General features: G+C 48.0%; 1 protein-coding gene across 1 annotated transcript; it reads left to right on the top strand.

Moving 5' to 3' along the window:
* The first annotated feature begins 8,707 nt into the window (after positions 1 to 8,707).
* Positions 8,708 to 20,951, top strand: KCTD21 (potassium channel tetramerization domain containing 21). The gene is made up of 2 exons (XM_034074460.1): positions 8,708 to 8,729; positions 18,037 to 20,951. Exon 2 carries the CDS (start codon positions 18,067 to 18,069, stop codon positions 18,847 to 18,849), a length of 783 nt encoding a protein of 260 aa, XP_033930351.1. The 5' UTR covers positions 8,708 to 8,729; positions 18,037 to 18,066; the 3' UTR covers positions 18,850 to 20,951.
* Positions 20,952 to 21,165: the final 214 nt, after the last annotated feature.

Below are 21,165 nucleotides of genomic sequence, written 5' to 3'. Positions count from 1 at the left end.
AAGGTCCATGCTCTCCTCTCTGCAAAGAAATCTACACTACAAGGTTAGACTTCAGGTAACAGTCTCCCAATTGTCTAACTACCTGTTGACAGCAAGAGGGGACAAACAAGCCCATGTGTATATTGTGTATTAGGGTACCCCAAGCTGCTCCCTGGGTATGGACCAGACAAAGGAGGAGGATGGAGGATGCTGAGAAGATGACATTTATAATCTTAGAATTGTATAACACTCAAGTTGTTTTGTAATACATGATCTTAAATATCACAGTCTTAAAACTACACTGAAAGAGCATTCCACACTAAAACATCATCAACGTGTCAAAGGTGAGGAGTTTAGACGGCTAATTCAACCCCAGCACAGCTCCAGGTGCTTTCAGAGAGATATTATTTCAAGGATCTGATATCAGCTTTCTTTTTCCCCCAGGACCTGCCTGAGGAATGAATCAGGGTCTGCAGAGGAGATGATTGTCTGCAAGATCCCTGTCTGATTTGGTGCAGGAATTGGAAGTGCATCATAAATAACCCAGGATGCTGTAGGAGAGGGAAGGATAATTCCATTGCTGGGCAGCCGAATACTGACTTAGAGATCTGGTCCCTGTCTCTCCTCTGGTTAATACTGAAATAAAGAGATAATCAGGCTTTTGTAATGAGTGCTCCTGAAGTGGGACAACCTTTCTGCACTTCATCTTCCTCACTGGTAATAACAACTCATGGAAAAGCTGGGGGGATCAACTCATTCCTGCTTGGAAAGAGAGCCGAGCTTCTGGAGCACAGGAGGCTGCTGTAGAAGGTCAGTGTTAATTATGAAGCTGAAGAGCAGCTTTGAGGTTCCCATCTGTTCTGTAGCTCACATAGAAAGTGCAATGTGAGCTTTGCAGGGAAGAAAGAATCCCATGAAATGGCAAAGCTTCTGCTCCCTGATGAACAATTGGCATCTTGGGTAAAATGACAGGATAAGGAGGGAAAGGACCTTGGGAGGTCATAGAATCATAGAATCATAGAATAGTTAGGATTGGAAAGGACCTCAAGATCATCTAGTTCCAACCCCTGCCATGGGCAGGGACACCTCACAATCCCTGCACAAAGCTGAAATCACACTGAGCTGTTCATGGCTTTGTCCATTTAGGTATTGAAGCATCTCAGGATGGAGACAGCACAGCCAACCTGGGCAACCTGCCCAGGGCCTGATTAGCTCCTGGTGGGAAGGTTTTCCTTAATTCCAGTTGGAAACTCTCACTTCAATGTCTGCTTTTTCTCATCCTCCTGCCATGCTCTGCTGTGGAAAGCCTGGCTCCATCTCCTGCATCATGGAATCACAGAATGGTTTGGGTTGGAAAGGACCTTAAAATCATCCAGTTCCAACCCCCTGCCATGGGCAGGGACACCTCACACTAAACCATGGCACCCAAGGCTCTGTCCAGCCTGGCCTTGAACACTGCCAGGGATGGAGCATTCACAGCTTCCCTGGGCAACCCATTCCAGTGCCTCAGCACCCTCACAGTAAAGAACTTCTTCCTTAGATCCAATCCAAACTTCCCCTGTTTCAGTTTGAACCCATCACCCCTTGTCCTATCTCTACAGTCCCTAATGAAGAGTCCCTCCCCAGCATCTCAAAAGCATTACTGAAGTCAAGGACAGCATCCGCTACTGCTGTCTCACCCACAGATCTACCAGACCATCCTTACAGGACATCACAAAAGTCAGGCATGATTTATCCTTGGCAAATGAATGCTGGTCATTCCCAGCCACCTCCTTCATGCGCTTCCAAGAGGATGTGCCCTATGGTCATCCCCAGAACCAAAGGGAGGTTGACAAAACCATGTTCTATGTTAGATCTCTCTTGATTTTTGAAGATGGGCTAGAGAGGGAGATGTGCTCTGGAAGAGGGATGTCTCCTCATCTCATCCTGTGTCTTCCTATCCCATCCTTGTCACGCAGAGGCTCAGACCTACAAAGCCATCCTGAAGTCATTCCCTGTTCCATCTGGCACGTCAACAAGTCTTGATGGCATTAGGAACCACAAACTGCATGCACAAATACACACTGTGCTTCCTCCCATGCCCCCTTAGAATTCAAAGGGTGTTGTTAAAGACTGCAGCTCTGGCTCTGGACTCAAATTCCATCTAAAGCCATAAATGAAGTATATCATCAACACCTGCAACAGCTATTGCTGCCCATGAGATGTGTCCTTGCAAGGACCGATACCCAACCACGCTCTAGAAACCAGAGAAGGAAGAGGAATTTAAGCCAAGAGAGCATCAACCAGCTCAGCTTCACTCTCTAAACCCAACCCCAAACCCAACCTCAGGATGAAAACCGACCTTGGGCTTTGCTTGGGTCTAATCTCCATAATCTGCACTGTTCAGAGGTGTTATATTTATCTTCTGCCTGTGTTTTCCCTTTAGTTAGGATTCATTTCAACTGAAGTCTATCCAATTATTGCTAAATCAATTCATTCCCTTATCCCTGCCAGCAGCTGATTGCCAGTAAAGGCTCCTTAGGATCTTACGCAGAATGCAGCATCAGTTCTCACATCCCAGATCTTACAAAGCTCTGAAAAGATAAATCTCAGATGTCCCTTAGCATGAGGGAATCTTGGTAATGAATTCAGCACATTTCACACACTGGCATCATTTATAGTTGGATAAATACCACTAAAGGAAGGAAAAAATCCCACCATCAAACACAAGCTGATAAATAAAGCGATTTGCTTCTTGCTTACAAAGAAGAAGATGAAATGATGATCCCCTTCCCTGAATCCTGTGGGGGTCTGGAAGTACAGAGATGAGATTCACCTCTTACTTTCCTTCACTGCTGCTGAAATGGTTTCTTTTATGTCAACCAAGACATTACTGCTCCTCCTGCTGCATCCTCCAGGCAGCCAGGCAATGAGGGCTCAATCCTGCTGCGTGCTGAGCTGCTGCAGGATGGAAGGGAGTGCACACAGTGCCTTGCTAGAGCACAAATACTGCACAGACAACACTGGATGCTCTAAGATTGGTACAAAATTTGCCATGACTTCATATATAACTTCTGAAGAGGTCCCCTGTGTCCCAAACCTCTCTAGATCTGTTTTCCAGGAGCATTAAAGCAATTGTGTCCTAATGGTTTTCATCTTTATTCATAGGCAAAGGGGGTTATTTTTGGTCCAAAGCACCTGTCTGTTCACATCCAGCCAAGGATGAACAACCATAGCCTGTGACTCCTCATTACCACTTCCAGTAGATACAGCCTGAGCAGCAGGTATCAGACAGCCACAGACAGTCATTATTACCACTTCCTTATGACTGTTCCTCCAAAAGGCTAAAAAAAGCTCTTTAAATAACTAGGGGGAAATGGCTATTTCCCTACAGAGCTGGAAATAACCAAGCAAATCCACTGCTGGGCCCTCATCTGTGCTACTGCACCTCCTACTTCTGCCTCCCCATGATCTATTATCATTTACACATCTGGTTATCCTCTTCGTTTAGCTGAGATGTAGTTTTCCTGGCTAAATAACCTTAATTAATGTAACTGATGTGATTCCAGTTCAATGCTCTTCTGTGCATACATCAGGCACTCACAGTGACTTAATGCTGTGGTTTCTATCTTGAGTCCTCCCAATGACACAATCACTTCGTCTCTTTACTTCATTATTTCACATCCAGCTTCTCACTGTTCTCTAAAGCCTCAGCCTCTCTTATGCATTATTTTCACTGTAACAATGGCTCAAGGCTTCAATTAAAATAGAGCCCAATGGCCTACAAACTATATCTATAGGAAGATACACGAGGGAAGATCTCACATAAGTGACCCAGCAGGTATCATTCGCATTGTTGTAGCCATGTGATATACTGATGCACATCCAGATCAAACCATTTCATAGCATCATAGCATCCCAGACTGGTTTGGGTTGGAAGGGACCTCAAAGCTCATCCAGTGCCAACCCCCTGCCATGGGCAAGAACACCTTCCACTAGAGCAGCTGCTCCAAGCCCCTTCCAGCTCATTCCCCCTTGGCCTGTCCCTCCAGGCCCTTGTCCCAAGCCCCTCTCCAGCTTTCCTGCAGCCCCTTCAGGCACTGGAGCTGCTCTCAGCTCTCCCCTTCAGGAGCCTTCTCTTGTCCAGGCTGCCCCAGCCCAGCTCTCTCAGCCTGGCTCCAGAGCAGAGCTGCTCCAGCCCTCGCAGCAGCTCCATGGCCTCCTCTGGCCTCTCCCCAACAGCTCCAGGTCCCTCTTGTGCTGCTTCCCCAGAGCTGGATCAGGACTGCAGGAGATGCAATAGGTTATGGCAGAGCAGCAACCAAACCTCCCCAGACCTGCAAATACATTAATGGCAATGCTCCACCTTAGGTTTGCTCTGCTCTCTGAGTTGCACCCATCAAGTGCCATGGCAGAGAAGAGGATCAGGCCCATTTCTATGAGGTCTGGCCAGAAGCTCAGACCTAATAACTGCAGAAAAACCCAATTAAATACCCCTTTGGAAATAGAAGTTTGGCTCTCCCCATCTGCAGTCGTAACAGGGAAAAAGTGCCAGCACAGGAGCCTGGCCAAATATTTTTGTGTGTAATTATAATCTGCAGTCCTAAATTTCCCTTCTCTTTTCAAGGGGATCACATATTCTTCTCTTCCTGTCCCAAACTGCTTTCCAGTGACAGACTGTACTTGTGTTGTATGTCTCCTACTCACTGGAGCTAATTACTTCTGGCTGGCAAGGCTCCTCGTGCTTTCCTGTCCTCTGCGGCTCTGAATCACAGCCGCCCTTTAGTACAGCACTGATGGAGATCCCCCTTTAGTCACAGGCAGTAACAGGAGGCTGTCCCCACGCTCTGCAGGACCTTGCACCTTGCTCTGCAGCTTTGTGGCCCCTCCAGAGAGCGGAGATTTATCTGAGCATCACTCAAATGCTGGCATTTTGCATGGATTTGCTGTATATCAGGAGCTCAACCTTGGGAGCAGTGAGATTCCCTCCTGCGACTGCACAGATTTCCAGTGGGTTCCAATAGGTTCATCAAATTCCAGACTGGTTTGGGTTGGAAGGGACCTTAAAGCTCATCCAGCTCCAGCCCCTGCCATGGGCAGGGACCCCTTCCACTGGAGCAGCTGCTCCAAGCCCCTGTGTCCAACCTGGCCTTGAGCACTGCCAGGGATGGGGCAGCCACAGCTTCTCTGGGCACCCTGTGCCAGCGCCTCAGCACCCTCACAGGGAACAGCTTCTGCCTTCCATCCAACCTGAACTTCCTCTGTTTTAGTTTAAACCCATTGCCCCTTACCCAAATAAAAGGCAATCAGCTTAAATTTACCCTATAAACATTTACCATATTAAAATCAGGGGATGTTCTAGACCATTGAGGACCCTTCTCCTTTCTTCTGCAGCACCATGCATTTCATCATTCCTTTTTCCTCTAAGCCATTATAAACATGTTTGACCACACCATACAACTCTATAAGCCATCTCTAAGCGATTTACCATGGCCTTCACTCATGAACAGTGCTGGGCTGCTGCCCTTCCTGAACCCATCTATCTTAGATGCTCTCTTATTTCCCCAGTGCTTCTTCTTTGGTGCACACAAATCGATCGGCTTCTTCTCTTGCTCTCTGCTCTTTGCTGTTGGGCACTCAGTCATTGAATAAAGAAAGGCTTTGGCTGGATGTCAGAGTGATCAGTGCAGTAATACCAAATAAAGCCCAAGGCTCTGACATCTCACCCGCTCTTTCCCCAGCCTCCTCCTCCTCCCATCTCTGTTCCTCCCCTCCAGTCAACAGCTACATACACATCTCTAACACATGCATCTCTAACACCTATTGGTATCCTGGTCTAACAAAGCATCTCAAAGCCATCACTAGCATGTTAATAACTACACTATGGATGCAGAAAACAAGACACAAGGAATTAAATTCCTCTCCCCTTTCCTTTAAACCAAAGCAGAGAAAGGCACAGAAAGGGCAGGACTTGCTCTCACCATTACAAACCACTAAGCCCAGCACCAACCACAGGCAGAAATAACCCACCCCAGTTGCTTAACTTACTGATTACATTTGGCATTGGGTGCCCAAAGCTTTGTCCTGCCCACACCGGGTCAGTTTATCCCAGGATGGTCACTCCTCATATTCCCCACAGGAAGATGTCTTCCCTTTCTTCCCCTTCTGCTTTCCAGAGCTCTCAACCAGAGCTGTGCTCCCTTATTCCATAGGGTTTTATACCAGGAGTGCCTGGATCCTGCACTGACCTTCAGACCAGCGTCCTTTCTATTATCATCCCTGGAGACTGTAAATGCATCTCCTCCGGAAAGCTGGCTGTTTTCATGCAGGTATTTATAGCATTAACATTGCTCTTCTTCCTTCAGCTTTCTGTCTGCTCTTGTCTGTGACAAGAAACTAAACCCCTGGATACAGACCAAGGAAAACCATGTCCTGTTTGCCACAGCATATTGGAGCGAGGGTTAGCACTGGGATCCATCAGATGCTGCCTCACTGCTTGGAGATATAGACATCTCCAAGGTTTTGGTGGTGCTTTTATCCTTCAGGAACTCCTGCAAACCCCAACCCAGGGCAGATGTAACCTGAAAGTGGTTCCTTATGGGATGGGAACACCTCTGGGTGTCTCTCCCCATGTCAGCTTCCCCAGGGAAAACCAGATCTGTCTTGGCCAGTTTCTCATGATAGGTTTGCAAAGCCCTGCAGGCACCAGGGGACTGCACACACAACCCCACCTAACACTGCTGATCCTGTATCTCTCCCTCCAAGCATCCCCTTGTACCCTGTCACTGAAGCATCCCTCCTCCAGCATTCCCTCCTGCATCCTGACCACAGCATCCCTCCTGGAATCCTGAATCCTGGGCCTCTCTCCTGAACCCCTCGCTCCAAGCAACCCTCCCCTGAGCATCCTTCCTGCATCTCTCCAAACACCTCTCCTGCTTACCTCCCTCCAAGCCCACTTCTACATCCCAAGCGCTGAGCATCTCTCTGAGTACCCCTCCCAAGCATCCCTTCCTCTGAGCACCCCAGTTCCTGAGAACCCTGACTCCATCCTGACCCCCAGGCACTCCTCACTGCCAACTCCTTCCTGCATCCCAATACCTGAGCATCCCGCCTGCATCCCAGCCACTGAGTATTCCCTCCCTCTGAGCATTCCTTATGCACCCCTTCCCCTGAGCACTCCTCCAGCATCCCAACACCAAACATTCCAAATCCCAAGCCTCCCTCCTGCATCTCTTCTGTTGAGCATCTGTTCTGCATCTCTTCCGTTGAGCATCCCTCTCTTTCAGCATCCCTTCTGCACCTCTGTCCCTGAGACTTCCCTTCTGCATCCCGATGGCTAAGCATCTCTCCTGACCCCTTTTCCCTGAGCACCCTTTGTGCAACCTTCACCCCAAGCATCACTCCATTGTCCAGATCCCTCAGCATCCTGACCCCTGAGCATCCCAACCCGAGTCTCCCTCCTGCACCTCTTCCTCAAGCATCCCTCCCTTTGAGCATCCCTCCTGCAACCCTTTCTTTAGACTTCTGCATCTCTTCCCCTGAGCACCTCTCCTGTATCCCTCACCCCGATCATCCTTCTTGAACCCCTTTTCCCAAATGCCTCTCCTGTATCCCTTCTCCTGAGCACCCCTCTGGCATCCCAACCCCCAAACCCCAGCATCCCTACCCCTGAGCATCTCATGTATCTCTTCCCCTGTGCACCCTCCTGCATCCCTCCAGCACCTCTCTGCTGTAGCACCCCTCCCTTTGAGGACCCCTCCTGCACCCCTTTCCCAGAACTTCCCTCCTGCACCCCTTTACCCCAGTACCTTTCCTTCATCCCTCACCCTGAGCATTGCTCCAACGTCCTGACCCCTGAGCATCCCCCTGCATCTCTATCTTCAAGTATCTCTCTCTATGAGCACCCATTCTGCACCCCTTTATCCAACTCTCTCTCCTATGTCCCTCACCCTGAGCATCCCCTTCAGCATCCTGAACCCCATGCATCCCTCCTTCATCTCTTCCCTCGAGCATCCCTCCCTTTGAGAACCCCTCCCGATCTCTTTCCATGAGACTTCTTCATCCTGACCCTTGAGCATCCGTCCAGCACCCCTTTATCCAAGTACTCCTCCTTCATCCCTCACCCTGAGCATCCCTCCAACATCTCGACCCCTGAGCATCCCTCCTGCATCTCATCCCTCGAGCACCCCTCCCTTTGAGCACCCCTCCTGAATCCCTCACCTCAGCACCCCTCCTGCACCCCTTTACCCAACTATCCTGTATCCCTCACCCTGAGCATCCCTCCTGCATCTCCTCCCTCCCTTTGAGCATCCCTCCCGCACCTTTCCCCCGTTACTTCTGCATCCCTCACCCTGAGCATCCCTCCAGCATCCCGACCCCCGAGCATCCCTCCTGCATCTCCTCCCTCCCTTCGAGCATCCCTCCCGCATCTTTTCCCCTTTACTTCTGCATCCCTCACCCTGAGCATCCCTCCCGCACCCCTTAACCAAGTACCCTCCTTCACTCCTCACCCTCCCAAGCCCCCTTTGCCCCCATCCCCGCGTTACCTGCGGCCGGGGCCGGTCCCGTCTCCCCGCACCGTGTCCGGCTGCGAGCCGCAGTCCCGCTGGAAGAGCCGGGGCAGGGCCGAGCCCGCTGCGAACTACAAATCCCAGCGCGTTCGGGCCGGGCCGCCCCTCGCTTCCTCCTCCTCCTCCTCCTCCTCCTTCTCCTCCTCCTCCTCCTCCCGCAGCGCCCGGCGAGCGGCGGGGCCGGCGGCTGCAGGGGCGAAGGTGGGTACCGGGAGGGAGGGAGGGATGGAGGAAGGGGAGGGGAGCGCTGGGATCGACTCCCCCCCCCCTCCGAGATGCGGAAACTTGGGCATAGGGAAGGAAGGATGAAGGATGAGGGGGACACGGAGCGGCAGCGCTTGTGGTCCATGGAGGAGCGCAGTGGGATGCGGGAAGAACGGGTGATCCCGCACAGAGGGGGGATTTGGGGGTGTTAGTTTAGTGTTGTAAGCTAATTTAACGGTGTGAACGCCTGGCTGTGGAAGAAAACGATGATTTATGGCTCAGGGTAGGGCTCAGCACCACTCTGCAAACTTTGTACATACCCCCCCACCCCCCATCTGCTTTCCATGAAATAACTCCAAAATTAAAGGATTTACAGTGATTTAGCTAATCCAAGGCCTATATCCATACACAGGTCTGGCTCTGCATCTATGATTCTATGTGCGTAAGATACACCCTATGGAAGGGTTCATTCTGGATGGTACCTACCTTGTTAGTGGTAGTTCCAAGTGGGTTTTGCCAGCATACAGCTGCACCCGTGCTGGCAGTCGGCTGCCCTCTAATTGCAGGGGTGACCTGGAAGTGGAGGTGTCAGTGGGAAAAGGGGTGGATGGAGGATGGAGGAGCACAGCCCTGGGTGCATCAAGCAGGACGAAGGTGCTGGTCTGGCACGTGTGCGGATGAAGTGATCTAGGAAGGAAATAGAGCAGCTGGAAGATACTCTAAGGGTGCCAAGTGGATGCTGGACAAGCAGCCTTCCAGTGCCTAAAGGGGCTGTGGGAAACCTAGAAAGGGCCTTTGGACAAGGGTCTGTAGGGAAAGGCCAAGGGGAATGGCTTGAACCTGCCCAAGAGAGGGGAGACTGAGCTGAGCTCTTAGGCAGAAGCTGTTCCCTGGGAGGGTGCTGAGGCACTGGCACAGGGTGCCCAGAGAAGCTGTGGCTGCCCCATCCCTGGCAGTGCTCAAGGCCAGGTTGGACACAGGGGCTTGGAGCAGCTGCTCCAGTGGAAGGGGTCCCTGCCTGTGGCAGGGGTTGGAGCTGGATGAGCTTTAAGGTCCCTTCCAACCCAAACCAGTCTGGGATTCTATGCTTGGAAGTGAGGAATCAGTGAAAGCCTTTGCCGGGGCTGGTATTAAATTGGTTTCTTGGACTGTACAAAGGGTTACATCAGCTGCTTGGAAGGAAAAAGTGCTGCTCCCGCTGCCATGAGCCCCCAGCCAGGCTCCCTCCTGCAGTCTGCACTGCCTGCACAGCAGCCCCTGACCCAGGGGTGCTGGAGATCACACCAGGAGAGCACTGAGCACCGCAGCACCTTGGCTTTTATGCTCCAAACCGCATCTCTCTGGCTCTGCTCTGCCTCTCCCCCTCCATCTTGTGTTCTGCTGTTCTCCACTGGTAGCAGTTAACCTGCAGTTCATTCTCCTCCTCCTTTCATTCCTCTTCTCTCCCAAGGAACCTGACCTTTGGTTTATATCACTGCTTCCTCTTACTAACTAGGCACCAGCTCTGTTTTCCTACCCCTGTCTCCCTACCCCCTTCCCTTAATGCTTAAATCCTGCAGAGAGCCGGATGCGCATCCTTTTGCATTCCCCTGCATCCTTATGCATGCAGCCCAGGAGATGCTCAAGGGCATCAAAGTGCAGGTTTGGGAAGGGATGAATACGTGGCATTGCACCCACAGTAAAGCAGGGATGTCAGGAAACTCCCGTTCAGGCTTTCCTATTGTTTGTGTGTTCCTGGCGGAGGAGAGCTTATGTGTGGAATGAAGCACTGTTAGAAAACTATAGGTAGATAGATAGATAGATAGATAGATAGATAGATAGATAGGAAGAACTGGCAGCTAAGAAGCTGCTTTCCAAGGTAGATACTCCGTGTGTCTATTACTGGGTATCACAGCCGCTGGCAGATCGATCCGAATCCTGTCTTACAGCCAGAAGGGAAGAATGAGCCACTGTTTCCTGCTTTATGCCTGCTGGGAATTGGAGTCTCTTCCTGGTGCTTGTCACCAGTGTCCCTTGTGCCAAGCAGCCTTTCCCTAAACATGGCTTGAGTTTTCCAGAGGCACCACAATGATCCTGAACCAAAATCCAGCTGCTTCCCCCTTTCCTAATGCTGCACTGTGGGATGTGTTGCTCCTGGCAGACATGCTACACTCTGCTTCACCCACTGAATTATAAGCCTCAAAGTGCTGCAATAAGAGTTGGCATTCAATGAGGGTCCAAAATTAGATGGGTCCATCCCATAGTGATGGGAAAACGTGGGGTTTCCTCTCTAATAGTGCTATAAATAAGCACATAGGGTGTAGAAACCATGTTATAAATGTTTAATTTACAGCTGAGGAGGAGCTGAGCTGAGTAAATGTGCATCAGAGATGCAAAGGGAGGGTAAGCCTGTCCTTGCAGTGGATTATGTCCCAAATCCTTCCTTAAACTCAGCTCTCACTGGATGCCACTGGCTGCTGCTGGCTGGTAAGCAGCTAACTGGGTTTTTAATCTTTTTTATCCCCTAAATACTATTTCCTTTGTTTCTGCCCTCCTTTTATTGTTCATTTAGTAGTATTTTCCTTCTTTTAGTAGTATTTTCCTCCTGTCTCTTATGAGGTGATGTTTAGGCTTCAAACTGCAGGCCCCATAACACAGTGGGGCACTAAGTCATAGCTGATGGTCTGGATTTCCTCTGTGAAATCATTCCCTGGATAAGGAATAAGGCACAAAACTGGTCTATAGGGAGAGTCCCAGCAGGTTCTGAGGTTCACGACTTCATGAGGCTTATTTGTCTCAGGGCTTGGGTGTTTCATTGAAATTGGAGTTTTTACCTCAAAATGTGGTTTTCAGTAAGATGTGATGGAGCAAAGTGGTGCGTGTGAGCATGGAAACCTGGGCAAGCATGATTGTGCTTGCCATTAATGCACTCTAATGAAGCAGACTGGGGCTCCATCCTGCAGGCCACCATCTCCTCCTGCTGCATCCCATTTGAAGGCCCCAGCTGCCACCCAGGTACCCAGACATGTCTCCTTTTCATCCCTCCTTTTAGCTGCAATCAATCCTGCCCTTCCCAATGCAGAACTGCTTCCTATAATGCATTACCTGCTCTGTCTCTTGTAACTGATGGGCCTTTCACCAGCTCTCTTGGGCAACACTCAGAAAGCCAAAGAGGTTTTTAATCTGGCTGCTCTTCCTGATGCTTTGAAGCAAGTCCCTGGCTTGCTTTTATTGCCACTCATTGTGCCAGCCTAAATAATTCATCTCCTTTTCTATGCTGTTTTATTTGCTCTGTGTGTGTTTCTGCAGTTCATTCTTACTCCTCAACTGTTCCTTAACGTAGCTGCACACATTTCACTGTCTTAAATACAGGTTTCCCTGGCTTTGGTCAGGAGGGACGTTTTACAGATGAGCTATTGAAGGCTACACTATAAAGTTAACCGGTAGTACAATATCTTATGTGTAAAATTAATACTGGGAGCAATGACTGTGTAAATGGCCACATACTATTACATCTGGCAGCAGAAGACCCTGTTGTCACAGCATCCATTAACTCAGGTTTCAGGGGATGCTATAAGCTTTAATGCCTTAATTGCAGCATGTCAAGGCATCAGAGGCCATAAGCAGCTTGTGGGATGGACTTTGTGACCCCTAACAGGTCATCGTGGTCCAATGCTACCAAATTCCACATTGTTGTTGCTCTGCTGCTCTGTGTGTATTCAATTTGATTCAGGAGATGCTCTGAAAGACACTGGGGTCAGGCTGTTAACCCCATCCCAGGCGTTGCCTCTGAAATCATGGAATCATAGAATGGTTTGGGTTGGAAAGGACCTTAACATCATCTAGTTCCAACCCCTTGCCATGGACAGGGATGCCTCACACTAACCCATGTCACCCAAATCTCTGTCCAGCCTGGTTTTGAACTAGGAATAGCTTGATTTTGTTAACACAGAGAGAGTTTATTCTCCAGTTCCTCAATGAGGCTGTTGAACAGGACAAGGCACAATGCATCTCTCTGGTTCTTCATCAAATCCCTGTCTCAGGGTGGGTTATTTGTAACGGGAATGACCTAAGTTATCATTTTTTATCTGAAAAAGTAACCAGAAATATCCTGTGAAAACTTGTTTTTATAGATGTGTGTCTTGAGGAAGGAGCCACGTCTCTGTGAAAACCATCTAAACATATTTATAACTTCACCGTTTCCATTACACTGCAGTTTTGGGGCTGAAAAGCGTAGACTACAGCCATACCCCTCTTTCAGAGTGTTAAGTAGGCAGTAATATATGAGCTATTTCTTAACGTTTTATTTAGGCTGGCAAATTGTGACTGATGCTTTTTTGGGGGGTGATTGTTTGCACTCTTGTGAGGTTTTTGCAGGCTGGGCAAAACAGGCACTCAGTGAAACTGCATCTACAGAGATTTATTTATGAGTTCATTGAAGTGCTTTCCATAGAATCATAGCATCCCAGCCTGGTTTGGGTTGGAAGGGACCTTAAAGCTCATCCAGCTCCAACCCCTGCCAGGGGCAGGGACACCTTCCACTGGAGCAGCTGCTCCAAGCCCCTGTGTCCAACCTGGCCTTGAGCACTGCCAGGGATGGGGCAGCCACAGCTTCTCTGGGCACCCTGTGCCAGCGCCTCAGCACCCTCCCAGGGAACAGCTTCTGCCTCAGAGCTCAGCTCAGTCTCCCCTCTCTTGGGCAGGTTCAAGCCATTCCCCTTGGCCTGTCCCTACAGGCCCTTGTCCCAAGCCCCTCTCCAGGGGTCTCCCCAAAGCAGAGTAGGGTCATGGGGAGCTGCTCCTCACTCAGCACTCCCAAGTCCTTCTCCTCAGGCTGCTCCATCCGGTCTCCCCCATCCTGTGTTTGTGCTGGGATTGTCCTGACCTCGTGGCAGGACCTTGCCCTTGTTGATCTCCATGAGGTTCACACGGTCCCACCTCTCCAGCCTGTCCAGGTCCTTCTGGATCCCATCCTTTCTCTTAGATGTTATGAATGCATAAGAGGGGAAATGAGTTTAATCAGAGCTATCAGTATGTGAAAACAGGTAGATTTTGTCTTTTTGCATGCACTTTTATACCTTCCTGCTATGTTTAAGATTACAGTTATCCCAGGTTCAAACCAATTATTTGCTCAACTAAGCTCATAGGGTAAAAGGTTGTTACAGGAATGTTCTGTATGGATCTGTTGAAGATGCTCCTGGGAGCAAAACCCAAGTTCAGAGTCATAAGCCCTGCTCAGTTGAAATGCTTGGATGCTCAGGCAGCAGCTTCTGTTCTAGAGTTTGACTTCCAAAAAGTTCACCACTGCTGGTTTCTCTGCTTGCATCACCTGAAAATGACTTTAAATCAACTGTAGAGTTTTCCCCCATGATATTAAATACATCTGTTTTAAAAGGAAAGATGTATTTAAGTGCAGTCACTCCGAAAGCACAAAATAAATCGTGTGCTGTTCGGCCAGATTTGCTTCTTCAAGTCCCAGATTAAGGTCTCTGGCTCATCTAATGTGAATGAGTTTTAAGGGCTGCTTGGGGAGCAGCTATACAAAAGGCTTTACTGTAATTCTCTGCTTCCAAGAACTGTATCCCAATTCATACAACCTAATAAGATCGACTTTCCCCAGCTACTGTCAAGTGTATTGGTCAATGCATTAAGGCCAGGTTGATGAGCAATCAGTAGACGTATGCATGCTCATTTGTGCTGTGGGTTTGGGTCTTCAGAGGTTTCCAGACTATCAGGCTCCTCTTCACGCTATGAAGCTACAAACCTGCAAGTAATGGGATGAATTAGGCAAAGCAGATGATTAACTTGTCTTATGTTGATCCCACTTCATGAACAACAGCTGGGGAATAGTTATCTTGCAGCTTTATCCATAGCCCAGATGTTTGTATCATTCAGTGTCTGATGCTTAATCCAGTGTGGGGGCAGTTGGGAGGTCTGAAAGAAAGGGAAGCTGGTGCCTTGAGAGGCTGGAATCCAGCCTGTATATGTCTGTAGGCTGCAAAACAGCCCTAAGCAGAATAGGCTGATAAGGGCACGTGTGTGAGCAGCATTGAGAGGTAGGAGAGGAGCAGAGCCCACACGGGGAGGGAGTAACACCCTGTCTGCCAAGCTCTGTGCTACTGCACCCACAGCAATTCCAGTGCCAGAGCCAAAGCTTGGCTGAATGTCTGATGCTGTTGCTGGCAGCATAGATGTGGTCTTCAGCTTCAAAGAGTTCATGTTACTGCCATGTTCTGTTGGCAGCCTCCCCTTTGAGACTGCTGATAAAGAAGGCAAGGTATTTTCTTGTTTTGTCCCCCAGCCTACTCACTGACAGGGCAGCGTGAGCAGCTGGAATGTCCTCAGCAACAACTAAACCACCATTGACTCATAGGATATGTCAAGTTGGAAGGGATCCTTCAGTGTGTTATCAACGTTACTGTCATCCTAAATCCAAAATACAGCACTCTTAACAGCGACTAGGAAGAAAATTAACTCTATCGAAGCTGAAACTAGGACAACTGGATTGAGATGTCTGTCTCTTATCCAAGCTGTATTGCCAGTGTGTCTTTGGATCAGAATGTACTTATGGAATCATAGAATAGTTTGGGTTGGAAAGGACCTTAAGATCATCCAGTTCCAACACCTGCCATGGGCAGGGACACCTCACACTAAACCATGGCACCCAAGGCTCTGTCCAACCTGGCCTTGAACACTGCCAGGGATGGAGCATTCACAACCTCCCTGGGCAACCCATTCCAGTGCCTCAGCACCCTCACAGTAAAGAACTTCTTCCTTATATCCAATCTAAACTTCCCCTGATTCAGTTTTAACCCATCACCCCTTGTCCTATCACTACAGTCCCTAATGAAGAGTCCATCCCCAGCATCTTTATAGGCCCCCTAAACATAGAGGATGTTGAGTTTGAAATGAGTATCTTTGGACCATCCAGAGGGCTTTAGGTTGTGTCTCTTGATGAGAGAACGTCCCTTCACTTTGCCAAGTGAAGCCTGTCATGTACATACAGAGAGTAACATCTCACTCTGCATCTGGCTAAGACAGCATGACAAAACTACTCCCATGGTGTCGATAAGCAGGTTTGGGCTCCCATACCTGAAAACACAAGCTAAGAAGAAAGAACAGAATCATTTGGGTTGTTTGGTCTAAAGCAGCCTGAGAGGTAGCAGAGATGGGAAGCAATGAACATGGCCCTTGGGGTCATTGGCAGGCCTGCTCCTACAGGCTGTGTTATTTGGAGGGACATTTAGGCAATGCTTTTGTTTGATGGAACTTGGATAAAAGAGTACAACCCATTTTAAGTTGGTTTTGTGAATGTCAGATCGTGCTTGTAGCAGTGCTTTAACAGACATATTGCAAGCCCTTAGGGGAAAAAATACATGCAGCCACTTGTACAACAGAATTAGACACGTTGAAGCCTCTGTGTGATCTGTTTTAAACAGCAGCTTGTTCTAAATTGGGTAGAAGGCTTCCAGAATGGGAAGTACACTGAGATGACAGTGCTAAAGGGAGTTTAGCACTGCAACAAATAGCTTTTTGTAGGGTATATTTGGCTGAGGTTGGTCACAAGGATGGTCTTTGCTCATGGGCGTAGATGGGGTGTTGTGTTGGTCTATGAATGCATCTTTATTTGCCGGTTCTGTTGGATATGTGGGACTAAGGGATACACAGGCAAAGCACCCAGTGGATTTGAAGGTCTGCTTCTTTCCAGTGATTACTGTGCAGTGAGATGGACACTGTGTGCTAAGGGCTAAAGTGGACTAAAGAACAGAGTGGAATGTTAATCTTAAACTAGAATTGAAGTACAGATTCTCCTTTGACCTATTCATTGCCTGACCTAAGTCAGGCAAGTTCTCCATAGCAAAATGTTCTTGCTGTCTAGAGGTATATTTGTTTTAGGGTGCCATTAACACTATTATTTGGGGTTTGGCAGCCATAAAAGAATTGGTATTCCAGAACAAGATGACATTCTTCCTATCTCTGTTTTGCTGTGGCTCCAGAGCTGATAATAGCGTTGTAGTGTCTATGATTATTCCATGACTAGTTAGGAAAATGCCTGCACTTAAGTTTAAAAGGGAGCTGTCTGGCTGCTTTCTGTTGAATGAGCATAGTTGCTATTAGCAAGAGCCTCTGCAAGCAAACTGTAATGGGTTTCCTGCTGATGAAGTCAGTAGTAAAACTGGGAATGAACTGATTGATTTGTATTCAGCAGACAAGGAAAACCAGATTTGCAGGTTCTGAGCTGGCAGGAATGAGGGCTCACCTTTTCAATGCAGCTGAGTTAATCTGCAATGGAAGGGGCTATTTTGCTCCATCCTCTTCCCTTGCACCAGCCCTGGTATTCATCTGGTTCCAAGATCATAGAATCACAAAATACTGGGTTGGAAGGGACCTCAAGGATCATCTGAGTAAAGCATGACCTAGACATGATATCCCAGCACCCTGTCCAGCCCAATCTTAAGATGTAGCAGAAGCATATTCTGAATAGCAAATGATGGGGTTTTCTCCTTGCATTGGCTCACTGTGGGATCAGATGAGTGCCAGAGCTGGCATAAGGGGACAGGAAGGTATAGTGGAGGGTGAAGGGAGGAATGTCCCTTCCGGAGGCAATGATGCTTCACTGCACCACAAAATCACATCCTCCGTTCATCTCAGCTGACTGCAGAGGAGCTGTGTGGAAACTACATCAGATGGGACATGGCCTAGATTAATTAGGAGATGTTTCCAAAGGTAAAACACATTGCAAAGAGAAGGCCTGGTGGGTTTCCTGCTGAATGGAATACTCTAAGCGTGTGCTTAGGGCAGCACTGCTTGCTGGCCAACTGCACTCAAGTGTGCGTCAGGGGATTCTGCTACAACAGCTTTGTTGCTTTAGTTGTATCTTCAGATGCCACAGAAGATGTTGGGATGTGTCCAGTTTGTGTCCTGTCTTTTTGATTCCTCTCTGAACTCTGTGTTCGTGGGGGAGATGGGATCAGGTGAGCCCAGAATACAGCTCTTGCTTTGGAGTCAGCTGTTCAGCAGCAGGTATCCATGGGAGAGATTGCACTTTCAGTGTGATTGTAAAGCTTTGGAAGACTCACGATTTCTGGCATTAAACTGAACTAAACAAAGTCCTGTTTAAGTCTGTTGGGAGAAAAAAAAACATCCTTATGCTTGTTCCGAAGATACAACCTCCAAAAGTAATCCCCGCTTCTAATTCCTATGATGAATCATTGCCATGTAGTTTACCCTTCTATATTTAGGGCTCTATCTCTGTAGTTTAACCTTTCAAAGAGATAAACAACTGAATGTGTGGTGTTGGCTTCTTTCTTATGTTGCTTTGTAGAATCAGTCCCAACGTCGTGACTTTGCCATCATGTCAGAACCCATCACGCTCAATGTTGGAGGCAAACTCTACACCACCTCTCTGTCCACCCTGACGAGCTTCCCAGACTCCATGCTGGGGGCCATGTTTAGTGGGAAGATCCCAACCAAGAAGGACAGCCAAGGCAACTGCTTTATTGACAGAGATGGCAAAATCTTCCGCTACATCCTGAACTTCTTAAGAACTTCCCACCTGGACCTTCCCGAAGACTTCCAGGAAATGGGTTTGCTCCGAAGGGAAGTAGATTTCTATCAAATCCAGCCCCTGATTGAAGCCTTGCAGGAGAAGGAGGTGGAGCTTTCTAAAGCAGAGAAAAATGCCATGCTCAACATCAGCCTCGATCAGAAGACCCAGACCGTTCACTTCACCGTCCGAGAAGCACCCCAGATCTACAGCCTGTCTTCCTCCAACATGGAAGTGTTCAGCGCTCACATCTTCTCCACGTCATGCCTGTTCCTGAAGCTCCTCGGTTCCAAACTTTACTATTGCTTCAATGGAAACCTCTCATCGATATCCAGCTACTTGCAGGACCCCAACCATTTGACCTTAGATTGGGTTGCAAGTGTGGAAGGTCTTCCTGAAGAGGAATACACCAGGCAGAACTTAAAGAGACTCTGGGTGGTGCCAGATAATAAGCAGATCAATAGTTTCCAAGTGTTTGTGGAAGAAGTGCTAAAAATAGCCATGAGTGATGGTTTCTGCATAGATTCTTCTCATCCACATACTTCAGACTTCATGAATAATAAGATTATTCGCCTAATTCGGTACAAGTAGGAATGGCTGGTTTATGATGGTGCCAGCATGGAGATAACACAGGTTAAGTGGTTCCCTTTAAAACACACTTACAACCTAATTCAGAATCATGCTTATCTGGATTAAGAGTCACTAACAGGGAGATGATTTTCCTTTAATGTAATTACCAATACAAGCTTTCAGATGATGTCCATGTTCTACACAGAAGGAATATCGTGTAGCACCTGAATTAAGGACTGGCTTTTCCTCCACCTCTTTGTACTTGTTGTACAACTGTGGGAAAATCACTTAACTTCTATCTTTCCTATGTTTTCCAGTTGGGAAAGGAGAGTGATCCTTAACCTCTATTGCAAAGGGATGTGAGGGTTCATTAACCAAGGTTTGGCATGTATCTGTACAACAGATGCAGTGAAAGATGCCATGGAGCTGCAGTGCAACAGAGAGCCATGGGAGCACTTTTCCATGTCATGGCCATATCACCTGTGCAGAGCATCCAAGAAGCTTGGTTGGATCCACAGAGAAGAAGACACATGCTTCTCATGCAGCACTCAATAAAGCACTCATGCAGCACTCGGTAAAGCTGTAAAGGATGGTTCAGACTGCAAGTAAGGGACCCTGTCTCTTTGGGTTCAACAAAGGATTTCTGTCACCATCTGAAGATGGCTTGGGGTTTGTCTGAACCCTGTGAAGAAACCCCTGTTTAAATGATGTTCCTGGCATGGAGAATGACCAAGAAAGCCATAGCAGAGAGAATGGCCTTCTACCAAACTGAGAACATTGCGGCTGGTGGGGGAATCTGCACTTTGGATGCTCTTAAACCTTTACTTCCACATTCCAAAGGCATCCAAGACAACCAGTCCTTTTCTTTCTTACATTGTTAACATTTGTCTGCAGGATGCTGCTGAAACCCTGTACTAGAGACAGATTTGGGGGGCAGAGCCCCACAGATATCTTCTAAGCATTCAAGCCTCTTCTTTGGGCACAGCTCCGATCCCCTGGAGTGCATGGGATGCTCTCTGGGAAAGCTGGATTCCATCTGAAAAGACAACATTCCTATCAAACATTCCTATCACAAAACCAGAGGCTCTCTTTTCCTATCCTGGTACACTGAGCCATTTCTTTTACGTCTCTGTGAAATGGTCAGGTCACTAAGCCAGCATTTTACCTGCTTGCTTGGCTTCAGTGTCAGAGTTGGAGGTAAGGCAGTGAGAAAACAGAGGCTGATGACAATGGTCAAGTTCTTTCCTCCACACTTATTCTGTGCTGCAATGAAGATCATAATCTCTTAGCTGCATGCTAGTTCTAAACATCATTTGCACCACATTCAAAGTGGTTCACCCTTAGCTAATGATAAGTATCTTAGCTGTCTCCCTAACCAGATTGCTATGCATGCATGAGAGACCCTCTGGAACATTTCCTATTATCTCCAATGAGATAGAAGGGAAAATGGAATAACCAAGTTTTGCATTTAGAAGCTTTATTGCTTCCAAAAGTTCTTAGCCCAGGGCTGCAAAGCTCAGTCTTGCTTGTGTCCTTGTTTCCCAAAGTAACTCTCCTGTCGTTGCATCAAGCTGACCTGCGAACAAGCATAAAGAAGCTTTTTGTTACTGGTGTAAAAAAACCAGTGAGCTAAATCTATTTTTACTGTCCCAAGCTGTATCTGTGGGAGGAGCACAAAGGATGGTGATGGTAAAAATGCCCATGCTGCAGCTATTGGCAGCCTGTTACAGACCACTGCCCATCTGACTTGGTGCTAAACCGGAGTGATGTACATGGGACCATGTTGTTAGGAAGCACTGCCTAGGCTTGAAGCCCTCAGAACCATTAAACCTGGCAACTTTGGAGGCTTTTAAACAGGATTTGGGGGCAAAATTCCAGCTTGGAGTCACTGTATTCTTCTAGATTTAGTTGCATTAGGAAGAACTCCATTTTCCCCATCCATCCTGAGCTATAAAGCAGAAGTAATCAGTTCCAGGGGTTGCTGCCTTCCAATGACAAAGTAAAGTGACTCCTGGGTGAATCTTGTTTCTGACATGAGTCAGTTGGACATTCACACTGATGATCTATAATAGTAATAGTATTATGATCTGTAAAGTTCCATACATGAACCCTTCTTCATTAAACCTAGGCCTTGCAACAGATATGCCTCTGCTGAATTTATGATCACAGAGCTTTGGGGGACTATTAACAGTGTCTTTTTAACCTATGCCCTTGGGAGTAGATCCCCTGGTCTGTAACCAGAGTTCTTGTATGTCAGGACTAAAATACTGCCTATCTGTAGGAGTCTATTTCCTGCCAGCTTGAGTTTATCCAAAGGTAAGAGCAGGTTGGCTTCAA

This window comes from Melopsittacus undulatus, chromosome 2 (assembly GCF_012275295.1).
Source record: "Melopsittacus undulatus isolate bMelUnd1 chromosome 2, bMelUnd1.mat.Z, whole genome shotgun sequence".
NCBI lineage: Eukaryota > Metazoa > Chordata > Aves > Psittaciformes > Psittaculidae > Melopsittacus > Melopsittacus undulatus.
Note: the sequence above shows the minus strand (reverse complement) of the source record. Positions and strands in the feature narration are given on the sequence as shown.

What these genes read in the sequence shown, in the direction of transcription:
- KCTD21 (XM_034074460.1), top strand. Translation starts at nt 18,067, where the DNA reads ATGTCAGAACCCATCACGCTCAATGTTGGAGGCAAACTCTACACCACC.